Source organism: Neopsephotus bourkii, unplaced genomic scaffold, assembly GCF_033783945.1.
Source record: "Neopsephotus bourkii isolate Nb327-2 ecotype Australia unplaced genomic scaffold, CSIRO-AGI_Nbou_v1 NB_121, whole genome shotgun sequence".
NCBI lineage: Eukaryota > Metazoa > Chordata > Aves > Psittaciformes > Psittacidae > Neopsephotus > Neopsephotus bourkii.
This window is the reverse complement of record NW_026900638.1, coordinates 877,265-890,975: the sequence shown is the minus strand read 5'-3', so window position 1 is coordinate 890,975 and position 13,711 is coordinate 877,265. Positions and strand designations below refer to the sequence as shown.

At 39.5% G+C, this 13,711-nt stretch overlaps 2 protein-coding genes across 4 annotated transcripts in view; one reads left to right on the top strand and one right to left on the bottom strand.

Moving 5' to 3' along the window:
• Positions 1-13,711, bottom strand: part of CTNNA2 (catenin alpha 2) — a 505,102-nt gene that overhangs the window by 158,040 nt on the left and 333,351 nt on the right. Inside the window, exon 1 of one of the 3 annotated variants that reach the window (XM_061365568.1) lies at positions 5,492-5,510. The exons of the other annotated variants lie outside the window; for them this stretch is intronic. The gene's annotated coding sequence lies outside the window, so the exon portion shown is untranslated. Of the gene's footprint in view, positions 1-5,491; positions 5,511-13,711 lie in introns of those variants that run through there. 3 annotated transcript variants of the gene reach the window in all.
• On the top strand, positions 5,671-9,491 carry LRRTM1 (leucine rich repeat transmembrane neuronal 1). The gene is made up of 2 exons (XM_061365582.1): positions 5,671-6,263; positions 6,551-9,491. Exon 2 carries the CDS (start codon positions 6,606-6,608, stop codon positions 8,169-8,171), a length of 1,566 nt encoding a protein of 521 aa, XP_061221566.1. The 5' UTR covers positions 5,671-6,263; positions 6,551-6,605; the 3' UTR covers positions 8,172-9,491.

Here is a 13,711-nt window from a genome sequence, read left to right as displayed (position 1 = left end):
TAATACAGTCTGCCAAAGATCTGACTGCCTGTTCGCTATAGGCTCTCTGCTATGGTCCAACATCTATTTCCATGACTACATAGTCTAGTTCATATTGTTCAGGTATTTAGTAAATCCAGGAGTCAGATCTAAGAACATTTCAAATTGTATTTTTTCCAGGTAACATTATCCAAAAGCAGAGTTTCCCTACAAAACAACTCCTCAAAAGATATCCTCTGTGATAGAATAGAACCCAACACAAGTCTTCCTTTACTCCAACATACTAGTTTAGCAACCACTTTATCACCAACCTATATTTCTTGAAATAATGTACCAGCAAAGGCCAGCATAAAGTTTTTGTCTTTTCTGGTAGTGCTTTAAAATACATTTGGAAGGGAGCAAAATAAATGGATTAAGAACGACTGATTGTCTAATACTGAGAACAGATTTTCTGCTCTGGGAAAATTTTCCAAGAGCAGTTCATCCATTTGCAAAAAGACTTTCCAGGAGCCTGCCAGGAACAGCTTTTAACTTGTTCATCCCAGCTTTTAATAACTGATTTCATAAATTCACCTCAATTCTGTTTACTTCCTACACCTTGAAATTCTAAAGTGTTTCTTGCCACTAAAGTTATGTCATTGATAAAAAGAGTGAACTGTTTTACATCAGGATGGCTATCCCAACGTGACATGAATGACTTCTCTACAGCAGGAGTTTGGTGGCACGGTCATACCTGCATCCCCAGGTCAGGCTTTACAACTTTCTGAGCAACAAAAGTTATTCTGGGGAAGAACATAAAATCCCAGTGAATCATGAACACGTGATGGGTTTAGGGCCATAACCAGTTTGCCTACAAGGAAGATTTTTCACAATCCAAACCAGCCCTAGTATTCTGTCACTTTGTAGTGTATTCATTGTTGAATCATCATTCAACCTTTCTCAGGTTTGATGAATCTGAGCAAATACACCAAGATCAACCAACCAACAAGAGCCGCAATAGCGTCAATATTCATCTTGGATTAGATACATCCATGTAAGAACAGAATCCTTTCAGTGAAAATGAGTCTTAAAACACAAATAAAATACCATTTAGCACTATAGCTTATTAAATACAATCTTTACAGATAAGTTATCGCTGACAGAAGAGGGAAAAGTAGACCTATTTAAGTGTATGAATAAGCTGTGGCCCTCTTTGCTCTCAAGCTAATTGGAAATCAATTGCAGTTCATTTGCTGGCACTTCCAGAAATGCCTGGGAATGTCTTGAGACAAACCTTTCTGGAGTGTCTAGCTTGGCGTTTCTGGAGGGGAAACTAATTGATTTCCAATTAAATATGACTAACTAAAACTTTTACAGTTGCTAATCATTGCACTCTACACATGCTCCCCCCAAGACTCCCAAGACATTTTTAGAGATATAAATTATCAAGAGTTAATTTAAAACCAAGCTTTAAATTGCCACCCTCCCTACAAACCAGGAGTTCCAACAACCCAGTAACTGGCTGTCACATACTAGTCTTTGCTTAATCAGGATGCTTCAGCAATGTGGTGATGAATCAGAAAAGGATTGCTTTTACTTCTTGTCATTTTTCCATTATAGCTGGACATTCACAAACACTAATACTGTCTAGAGCTTTGACAGCATGTCTAGAAATCCATAGGCAATTTCACAGATACTTTAAGAGAGCCAGTAACTCTTTGGTTTATTCAAGTAGTTCACCAGTAATGAACAGAGAGAGACACTTCATCTTACCACTGATATGTTTTCCTACACATTGACATTTCTGTACTGCATTGACAATTCTGCACATAGGTTTCTTCTGTGAGTGACTTTGCAGAGCTATACATGACTACTTGCTATTGAATGTGGCTGAAGATGAGAATGGAATGACTGCAATGAGACAGAAAAGTGTCTATCACGTTGTCAAAAACAATAAGGTGATTTACATAAGAGTATCTGTTATGCAAAGGTAGTAACAAATCCAATGTGTCTGTTCTGCATTACAAGAATTGAATGGCAGTTATCACTTGGACACCTGGAGACACCAGGAATATTTTGGTCAAAGCCTGCATAATATAGTGTGTTTTTATATTGACTTAAAGAGACATGTTACATAGGTGATAGACTCCTTATCAGATGAAACCCTAAATTCAACACAAAAGGGACAGCTGGCCAAATGTCAGGGATGACCGAGATGTAAGTACCAGAGAAAAACAGATTGAATTTGCTTTACTTTGAGTTGTGTTTTTTTCTTCCCTTTTCTGTTTTTAAATTTTTCCTTTATACAAAATGCCATGGCTCGGTGCACTTGAAAATTAAAGACTACCATGTAAGATCAAGGTTTGAGTCTGTCCATTCATGAGAGGAAATTAAAATCACCACTAAAAACCCCACTTTTTATTGTACTGATAGAAACCGCTCAGAAAATACCAGAAGGAAGAAATATACTCAGTATTTAATATACTGTTTTGTCTTTTTATATGTTGCTGGTTAATTTATTGAACAATGTACATATGCATAGTTAGACATTAGTGGCCAGATTCAGACCTTATTCACTCTGTCCCAGCCTCATCTGTACTGGATGGAAAACTTAGGCAGGTAGGCACAAACTAGGTAATGACAGTCAATACAAGGAATTAGGAAGAAAGAAATGATTCTGAGGCTACTTAAATGATACGTGACAGTAACCTGAACACAATATTAGAACTGTGTAGTCTAAATACCTTGAAAAAATGCTTTCCTTTTCCAACCTGAACAATTTTGACATTCACTGCTGGTGTTGCCAGGGAATTACACTTGTCATGACTACAAGAAATAGCTTGCCAGCTAAACTTCCTAAAACTTTACTCCTATTGTTCTTCTCTAACCTACTTTTTCATTGATTTAATCAATCTCCCTTAAACACATATAAACTTAGGCTGTACTTCTTAAAATGTTTTATAATAGCGCATTTAATAAAGCTAATTTAAATCTGCTAATTTATAGAGATTTGCCAGAGGCTTTGAAACTTCAGAAAATGTGTAAACCTAACAGTTTAGCTGTGATAACAGCTCAGACAGTGGAAATTAAGTCCTTTGCATTACAATCATGTTCAAAGTGGATTCCTAGTTTTATTGCAGAAAAGGAAAAAAAAAAAGTGCATTTAAAAAGTATCAAAGAAAACCAAATTTCCAAAGATATTTCAGGGCTAAGACCTTTCTTGAACCAAGGTTGTCTTTGCAGATCCATGTCCCACAGTTCTTGAAGTTGGTCACTACTCTGCCTCAACATCGCAGCCTCAAACACATCTTGAGTTCTCCATTTCAAGACTACCTAAAATCTTTTCTACAGAGTCTGGAAAAAGAAAAGCAGAGTCATCATGCAATAGACCTCTGACAGGGCTCTGAGACATGCTTAGGGCCATTAATTCTAGGTCCCTAATTCTGATTGTCAGTCTTACAGCTGATACTAGATAGGTCTGCTACTGTCTGCTCTGATTTCTCCCTCTGGAAACCAAATGATAATGGATTATATGCCAGTGTGGGAATAGGCAGATTGGTTAGGATCCAAGCTGTATCCTGGGTGACAGCAAGAAGAAGAGTGAAAAGGTATTCAGCTCTTCACAGTGATGCATCAAGGAGTTTCATTCTTCATTTTATTCATAGCATTTAGATGTAACTAAGCAATCATTATAATCCCCTGATTTGCAAAAAATGTCAGCTTTCCTTGAATATACAGTTGAATCTTTCTAGGGCTGCTGTTGCAGATCTCTCCTCAGATTGTTATATGGGAGAAGGCATTAAGACCTCCCTATGAAGGCTTGCAGGACTGCAGTCTCTTAAGGGATGCAGACTTATCACTTTGAAGCTTTTTTCGGTATTTGTAAAGTTCAAGTAATCTTTTTATTTCTTTTTCCCTGTTAATTACATCAGAATATTCAGAAATGCAATCTGGAATATATTATTGGAAAAGGATTTTTTAGTCTTGTCTGCTTCAGTGCTCTTTCTCTTGGTTCTGTCATTGCTGTCCTTGTTTTTGTGTACTGAGAAACAGAATTAAGGTGCACTGCAACCAGTGGACACTTGCATAAACAGGCTGCTTTGAATAAAACAGCACGACTGTGGGAGAGGAAAACCATATTCAGCTTTCCTGCCCGAATGCTAACACATATTCCAGGTTCATAAACTATTAAAGCATCATATTTTTTACTCTGAGACCACTAAAATACAAGGGCTGTGAATAGCAGAAAAATGTAAATAAACTGAATGGGGAACATAAAAGCACATTGATTCCCAGGTTCTGAAACCACAATCAAAATGGTTTATATTTGTAACTTACTTAAAGACATTTTTGGTGAATATATTTGTAATGAATCTCCCTCACACATTCTTATGCCTGAGAGCTTAAGTTTTCCAGGACTCCTGTAAAGCAACTTTTACTGCATCAGATTACTGCATTCCTTGATCTCGAGCAGCACACGCTCCCAGCAGCCAACCACACTCAAACACAAGGAACAGCACTAGGATTTCACAGCTCTGCAACAGATGCTTCAAAATAGATTTCTTTTTAAATTAATAATATTGGGAACAAGAAAGCAACTAACATGATTTTGCCCTGCCTCCAGCATTTCACAACCGATGCCGACTTAAAATTAGCACAATCCCCTGCAATACTTGTATTTCCATGTGAAACTTCTTCATAGCGAATTCCTGCAGAATTGTGAGCTGTCAGCTCTGATCACATTCACCAGCACACAGGCATTAGACTCTATTTCACAAGAGGAAAAGATGGCCAGCATTTTCCTGACACAAGTATCATAGATTTTTTTCAGTCAGTCAAAATTACAGAGAGAGAGCTCATTGCCGATGCATTTCCCATAGATAATGAGGACTGCAAATTACCAGGCAAGGATCTTTTTTGGTACACAGAACAAAAACCAGCACGATCTGCAGAACTTAGGAACTAATTGGGTTTCAAACCCCTTTCTTTGCATGCTGCCAACACGGTCGGAGTAACCTATACGCTGATCTTATTCCAAAGGCACAGTAATCTTTATGCTGCAAGAATTAAGAGTTTAGAGTGCCGTAGCGTACACAGCAAGAAAAAAAAAAAAAAAGCCTTTAGGAAAGGCATGTGCTGAACACACACAAAATATGCAGGATGGAAAAAGACCAAATGTAATTAAAGCTTATATGAAACCAGACATTCCTATTTGCAGAGCTCTGGCTGCATTTCTATGAGAAAGAATGCACAGAATTTCAAATCATGCTCTAATTAGACAATGTCAGAAGAAAAACACATTCTTCCCCCCCCACACCCCTCCATCCACCGTACTCTCCCACCCCAAGACTCCAAAAGGCAAATCTCATCATCAGAATTAGAGAGAAAAAGCAATCCAAAGATGCTGCTTTACATATTCCTTCCCAAACCAAGAAACCGAGTATCTCCCTCTCCCGGCTAATAGCTTATAAATTCAGTCTTTAAACAAAAGCAGGAAAAAAATGAAAAGAATCCTATTTCTCAAGCTTCCTACTTAGCACTGCCTTGCTTTTGATGATTTGTGCGGCTGTGTGTGCGTGCCTGTTTGAGAAATGGCGAGATAGGCTTAAAGTATTTTCCATTTCATCAAAGAGCATATATTACTTTCCTGGTTCGCTCCAGTGTTGGTTTTATGCCCACCCCTTTTCAATCTGCCCATGTCTGAGATGCACAGTGCAGGCGTACAATCATGAGCAGCTTACGACACTCAGTGAACACTAGGTGCCTCTGCATGCTCTAGCAACATACTGCTCAGCTGAAGGGAAGGGATTCTTGCTGTCTCTCTCTGCTCTAAGCATCACCTAACAAGCAAAGCGAACAAAGAATGGGAAATAAAGCTACCCTTAGCCGGTCAGTGAATGAATGGTAATCTCTCTATGGAGTAAAGGTTGTGCCGGTCAATGGTCGTTGCAAATGATGGACATTAAACAGATTGACAAATCCTGTGGAGTCGTTAGTACAGAGTTTGGAGTTTTTTTCACGCCACAGTGTTAACTGCAGAGAAAAGGACAGAGGGAGAAGGAGAAGATCAAGCTCATGTACATAGTTCTGAAACTTGCAGGTCCTAGGAGTCAGCTAAAAAGCTAGCTGGACAAGCCTTTCGCTCTTTGAGCAGAAGCAAAGTGAGACATTGTGAGCTTGCCAGCCTTGCACAAAATTGAAAGGGACTGAATTTGTAGCACAGAGGGGTCTTTTTTAGCTCTGCATATAATTAGTCCAAACACAAAGGAAGCAACTGAATGGAGGTTGTCACTCTCTGGAAAAGGGTGGGTAAGACACTTTTTAATTAAATTCTTTCATGAAGAAAGATTTTTTTTTCCTTTGCCGCAGCATTTAACATGAACAAAATCACTATCATTTTACCTTTGAATGTCTGTGAACTTTAATGCTGCACAGCTCCTGCATGCTGTAAAGTGAAATATTTGCCTCTGTGTTTGTTCTGTTTGCTGTTTTGCTTTGGTTTTCTGCCTTGGTTTTGGGTTTTTGGGGGTCTGGGTTTGTATTTTTTATTTTTGTCTTCTTTTTTTCTTTTCTTAAATAAAATATGATGTAGAATTTGAAAAAGATTCAATGGACATTCTCAAGCATATTTGGAAATATCCTTGCTAATGGATTTCCTTCTTATTGGTCTCTGTTTAAACTGGCTGCTGAGGAAGCCCCCGGGGTTGATATTGTGTACGCTGGGTATCTTTTCTAAAATGCTTCCAGCTGTGAATAGTGGGTGTCCACAGCTATGTCGGTGTGAGGGCAGGCTTTTGTACTGTGAATCACTGAATCTTACAGAGATGCCTCGCAACCTGTCGGGCATGATGGGCTTGTCTCTGCGGTACAACAGCCTTTCAGAGCTGCATGATGGACAGTTCACAGGGTTAATGCAGCTCACGTGGCTCTATCTGGATCACAATCACATTTGCTCAGTGGAGGGGAATGCCTTTCAAAAATTGCGGCGAGTTAAAGAGCTCACCCTGAGTTCCAACAAAATAACCCAACTGCCCAACACCACTTTCCGACCCATGCCAAACTTGCGCAGTGTGGATTTATCATACAACAACCTACAGTCTTTGGAGCCTGACCTGTTCCACGGGCTGAGAAAACTCACAACTTTGCACATGCGGTCGAACGCCATCAAGTTCGTGCCAGTGAGAATTTTTCAGGACTGTCGCAGCCTGAAGTTTCTAGACATAGGATACAATCAGTTAAAGAGCCTGGCTCGAAACTCTTTTGCGGGCTTGTTCAAACTCACTGAGCTGCACCTCGAGCACAATGACTTGGTGAAAGTGAATTTAGCCCATTTTCCCAGGCTCATCTCCCTGCAGTCTCTCTGCCTGCGAAGGAATAAAGTTACCATTGTAGTAAACACTTTGGACTGGATATGGCAACTCGAGAAACTGGATCTCTCCGGCAATGAAATTGAATACATCGAGCCTCATGTTTTCGAAAGTGTACCTCACCTCAAATCCCTGCAGCTGGACTCCAACCGGCTGACCTACATCGACTCCCGAGTCCTCGACTCCTGGAAGTCCCTCACTAGCATCAGCCTTTCTGCAAACGCTTGGGATTGCAGCCGTAACGTTTGCGCCCTGGCCTCCTGGCTGAGCACCTTCAAGGGTCGCTACGACAGCAACCTGCTTTGTGCCACCCCTGAGTATGCACAGGGTGAGGATGTTTTGGACGCGGTCTACGCCTTCCACTTGTGTGAAGACACAACAGACCCGACAAGTGTGAATACCCTCTCCCCTGTAACAAACAACAGCGACCAAACGTTCAGCTATGGCTCAGCCACCGCCACGTATGACGTGCAGGACGGCGACGAGGACTGGACAACATATGCCATCACCGTCACCATGCCTGGCGAGAACTCGGAGAACGCCGTTCAGATCCATAAGGTGGTGACGGGAACCATGGCCCTGATTTTTTCCTTCCTCATCGTGGTTTTGGTGTTGTACGTCTCCTGGAAGTGCTTTCCAGCCAGCTTAAGGCAACTAAGACAGTGCTTTATAACACAGCGCAGAAAGCAGAAGCAAAAACAGACCATGCATCAAATGGCTGCCATGTCAGCCCAGGAGTATTACGTTGATTACAAACCCAACCACATTGAGGGAGCCCTGGTGATCATTAATGAGTATGGATCTTGTTCCTGTCACCAGCAGCCAGCGAGGGAATGTGAGGTGTGATTTTCCTTGGGGATTTAAACAGTGTGCAACCAAATAACAGCGTGCAGGCAGACGGTGGCACAAGGTGGGGGGTGGGGGGGGGGGGGTTGCTGTGCTTGGCTGGTGATTTCTGATGTGCTCCTCTGCCGAAATTGTTAAGAGGGGCTGTCTAAAAGACTTGATATTTTAGCTTTATCGTGTCTTAAAAACCTTCAGGACAGTCAATCTTAAGATTTCATATGCTAATAACTCCCTTTGAAGATCTGTCAATATTCAGGAATCTGAGAGTGTAAAAAGGTACCAATTATTGATCTTTTGTAAACTAAGAAAACTGTTTAAAATAAAAACAAATAGCATTTACAGTTTTTACAGACTGGTGTACATTACATGAGTTGTTCCCTGTATACAAAAATGCAACAGTTTAACCTCTTTTTCTCTTCATTCTGAGTGTTGAAATGAAAGTCTGGGAGCAAAGAAGCCACGTAAAATAGAAAGCTTAAAATTAATCAGATGGCTTCACACTGTAATTAGCACACGTTCACTTACATCATGTTACTGAAGATATGAAGCATGATACTGGAATTATATTTTTGTTAATGTGCTACCTGTAGCTGGATGTGAGCACGACAAGGAGCCAATGCACCTCAGAAAGGCTAAAGTTTTGACTGTGTCCCTGGGACAGGATTTCTGAGGATTTTTAAGTACAGCTCACTTGTTCATTGCTGTAAGATCCATTAAAAAACTGCATCCTAACCCCTGAAAGTATTTTGTATCAAAACTGATAATATTGCAAAGTCTCTCTAAAATAAAACAACCAACTAAACCCAAAATGACCAAATCACTGCCAGAATGTCCTCAGCATAATTTTCTTTAAAGTAAAAAGGACAAAAAGTTTCTAAATTCAAGGGTTTTCACTAGCATTTTCCACTTCTATGCTTGTTTTGACATATGCTAAGAGTAAAGAAACCCTTGCTTTGTGCACTGTGGTGCCATGGTGAATGGAGAAGAGGAAAAGCTATTTGGTTCTCAGTGGTGAAATCTATGTGTCTTTCAGGAGTAAAAGCTTGGCTCTAACACTGTCAGAGTAAGACAGAGTTATTACAGCATACTTCTGGGTCCTATAGTAAACTGCTAGCAAAGCCTATGTCGTGTCCTTCATTTTCACCACCAGCCTTCACTAACAAAACCACTCTAAAATCTCTGCAGAGGCTGAAAGTATACAAAACCTCCTTACTAATGACTGATGAATGGAACTGATGGATATAAGCAGTGGTTTAATAATGTGGAATCACAGAGCTGTTTTATCTGACTGCCCTTAAATAAAGCCTTCCTTTCCTTGTATTTTGGATTTTTCATTCCAATATGTGAACAACCTACTGACTGATCTTTTCAACAACTCCTCTCATACTAATGAAGATGAGGTAGTTTTATAACATGAGGCAGAGCATCTCGAAATTTTCTTCATACAGCATTATATGCTAATAAAATGTTATGGGTAATGGATTGGGTAACATTTCTTTGCTTTGTACATATTTTTCTATCTTTAGGTTACCACCGGTAGGGGAAAAATCAGAAATCTAACATGTATTTTCATTTATCACAGGTTTTTTCTTTTTTTATAGCATCAAAGTGCCACCTACTCTTAAAAGGCTACAGTAGACTTAGAAAGCAGAGAATAGGCACAGAATAAATGATTTATTTTCCCTGAACAGCAGGTTTTAGCCATTAGCTTTGAATGTAAAGAGTGATATATATTTTTTTTTTTTTCTGACTGACACTATATTTAAGGAGTCAGAATTTATTTTCCCCTATTTTTACATCTCAACCTGTTTAATATTAAATATGACCATAGCCTCTTAAGCAAAATATGTATTTACGGAGACTATAATCTCATCTGTGAAAGCAATGAGATTAGGCATTGGGAGAGGACCTTTACATAGAAAATGCAATGAAAATCAAGTGTTTTTATACTAAAGGCAGTGAAAACTCACCCACAGCTTTGAAACAAGCTGGCACTGGTAAAATTAGGCTTTTGTCTCTTTAAACAAATGCACATTTCTGGTTTTATGCCTCAAACCCACAAAGGCCTGATCTATCCTGAAACTCCCAAGTGATATGAGGGCTTGAGTGTCCATGTACAAACTTGCCAGTGAGGACAGAGGGCAGACACAGAGCCCCTTCTCTCTTTGGGGGGGTGCCTGCTCATATTTTAGGAGAAAATACTTTATGCCATGTTAACTGAGGGCCAAACTATATGTATTTTTGCCATTAAACCCTTCTCTGAAATCAATAGGGAATTTAACTTGAAAAATTGGCTCTCTAACTTTGAACTACGTGTTCTTCAAATCAACATGCAGCACTGCAGCTCAAAGCACTGGCTACAGCTAGCTGCCAGGAAGCTTGCAAAACTATCTGAGATTGTTAAAATATTGTCTGCCTATGGTAATAAAAATATATGTATTATCTTTACTTCCATACTGACCCCCTGTTGCTATAAGGAATCATGGTTTTAACCTGTAAATCTGATGTAAGACTGATACCAACAAACAATCATCCCATGGTTGTATTCCTATGTATTTTTAGCAGATTTGTGGGTTGTATTTTAAACACACTAGTGATTGCACCCCTCTGGAATTATTCCTGCTGTTTATTGGTGTTAGCAACCTCAAGCTACGTTTGCAAAGACGTGAGCAATTCCATCTTTGGAATTTATTCTCCTCTGTGCTTCATGCATCTTGCATTGACAGCTCAAGTAAACTGAACAGCACATTTTTCTTTAAAGGTGCAGTGATTTCTTAAATGAGAGTTGATTTGGTATTGCCTGTTGCCATTTCTCCTGAAGAGAAGTAATGACCACCACCGACTTGCCACCCTTAGCAGGATGATGGATGGATCCTCCATATAGAGCACAGAACTTATTTAACTTCAGAAATCCATGTATTTTAAAATCTTCATGCAGAAATCTTTTCTAAAAGTAGGTATCATACAGAGACAACCCCCTAATGATCTCTAGAGGATATCTGGTGACCTTGATACCCTCTGAATATTTACCGGTGGGAAAGAGGAGTGTCACTGCTACCACATGGCATGAAGGTATTCCACTCTGTATCCACACCTAGTCTGAAAGCTTACCTGAAATACATGCGGATAATAAAGAAATGAAAGAACAAGTATTTAATTTCAATCCAGCTATTGCAAATCCAGTTAGTCATCCTGCTCCAGGCTGCTTACATTGGTATATATGAGAGTTATTATATTTGTATTGCATTTACAGCAACTGCAGGGGCAATTTTCCCCTAACTCATGCTTCCATATTTCATGTTCATCAACTGGCCAGAGATATGTCATTCCCTCTATTTTGATGCCCTTGTTCTGGCTTATGAAATGGCTCCAAAATCAAAAGGAAGAAGAAAAAAGATGCTTTTGGGGTTAGTTGTGACAGTGCTTTTTTTCAGGAGATGCTTGGGGAATATCAAAGGATGGAAAATATTTTAAATATTCCCCTTTTAATGTTCCACTTAATAGGACTAATCTCCCTTTATAACTGGGTAATTAACATGATTTTCTTTATGTTCAAGTGTCTTTTAACATAGAAGGGAGAGTGAAAGGCAAGCAAAAGAACTATTTTTTTTTTTTTTTTTTTTGAGGATGGTTATCACTAGCAGTGATATAGATCTCTAATATGCAATCTCTTGCTGCTAACATCAATACACACTCACAGTGTGCCCTGTGTTGAAGGAACTGTTGCTGTGTATGTTTTGGATGCATATAAGGGATGATTTATTTTCCTTTCTGTCTTTTTTCCTTCCTTTCTGTACTACTTAAAAAAGAGAAAAGTGATATGAAAGCACAGGTTCAATGCTAATGTACCACATTCTGTTTCTGGTCTGAATATGTAAAATACAAAGAAATTCTGTGTTAAAGCTGCAAATTCCCTCCTTTACCATGCTGAGTACTGCAGAGGGTTAGACTAAGGATACGACTTGTTCCTCCATGTGCACAGCAATAATGTACCAGTCTGAAGATGCCGTTGCACGCCTGATTCATAACTGCCTTGCATACGTCTGCCAGAGAAACATCATTAAGGATACCTAAGGATATTTTTGTATGCTTTAATATATTCTGTATGTTTTTATGGCTAAGGCATTGGAGGGCATTTAAAATGAGTCTGTCTGATCATTTTCCTTGGTTCTGATAAAAGCCCCTCATTTGCTTTTGAGATGGACTCAATTTGTTCCTTGTCTGCATCTCATTCTGCATTAATAGCAAAAGGACACTTTGAATAGCCCTCTCTTTCCCCCAGCTTCTCCAGTGGTATCCAGAATGGCAAATATGTAGGACTATTTAATCGGGAAGGTTATTTCTAGTGCCATAATAACTGTAATAACAATAAGAGAAATAAAGAGGAGACAAAAGATGAGAGAAAAGACTGGGGTAACAGCAACTAGATTGGATTTTTACTGGATTCCTTTTCTTGTTTAAAGCTGGTGAATCTAAAGGACTAGCACTGATGAAAAAAGCAGGACTGAAGGTGGTGCAGAAAGCATCTTTAAAAACTTTGCAAGCAGGGATGAAACAGCTCCTGGACAGGAAGGTACAGTACCAAATAGCTTCATTAAGCAAGAAAGAGAAAAGGAAAGGGGTGAAGGGACAGGATGAAAGGGAAGATGAGAACTGCTGAGAAGGCAAGGGGACCACTGTGCACAAAGGGAAAATGAGATTCTTTCCAGTGCCTTCACCTCCCACGTTAAGACTGTGGCAAGGACAACTCAGAGATTCAAGCAAGATACCCAGCATCTCTCTTCCCTATCTCTCCCTGTCTTTTCAAAGTCAGTCACACACAGACTCTCATTGACAGAGGCGCAGGGGGACATGCTTTCCCAAACACACACACACGCAGCCCCGTCATTTCCTCTGCCACCTTTCTGCTCCCTGGGAGCACAATGTCCCCCTCATCCATCATTACGTTTGCTGAAGTCCAGCACTGTTCTTCTTCCATTAATTTTTTTTTTTGGCTGGACTTCTTAGCTCTCCTAGTCACATTTCATCACAGACTTTCCAGAAAATCAGACTTTTCTACCCAAAATATCTCTTCCTCTTTTTATTTAACCCCATTGCTTAAGAAACCGTCATCTAGAGAGAAGAGTGATCTTGAGCTACAGCAGATTCTCCTGCTAATTATATCCACCTTCATTCTCCCTCATATTCAGCTTTTGTATTCACAGCTATTAAGACAAACAGATCTATTTTTGCTGTGTTCAATTTATCATTATGCACCAAGGTTATATTTTTCCTTGACCTGCTCAACCCAGTGTAATATTAACAAATTGAGCATTTATGTGGGTTCCTTTCCGAGCATGAAGTTGATTAGAAATTTAGGAAATGCTGGTGATTTAAAGATTAACCTTTCATGTAATTACTGACATAAACCAGAGCTATTAAGATATTAGAAACAACTACACAGAGTATATTCTACATAAAAGAATATCACATTTAGAGCCATGTGAAAGACTTCCCATACTAGCCAATTATTTTTTTGACAGCAGAAAAACCTGATGAAA

What these genes read in the sequence shown, in the direction of transcription:
- LRRTM1 (XM_061365582.1), top strand. Translation starts at nt 6,606, where the DNA reads ATGGATTTCCTTCTTATTGGTCTCTGTTTAAACTGGCTGCTGAGGAAG.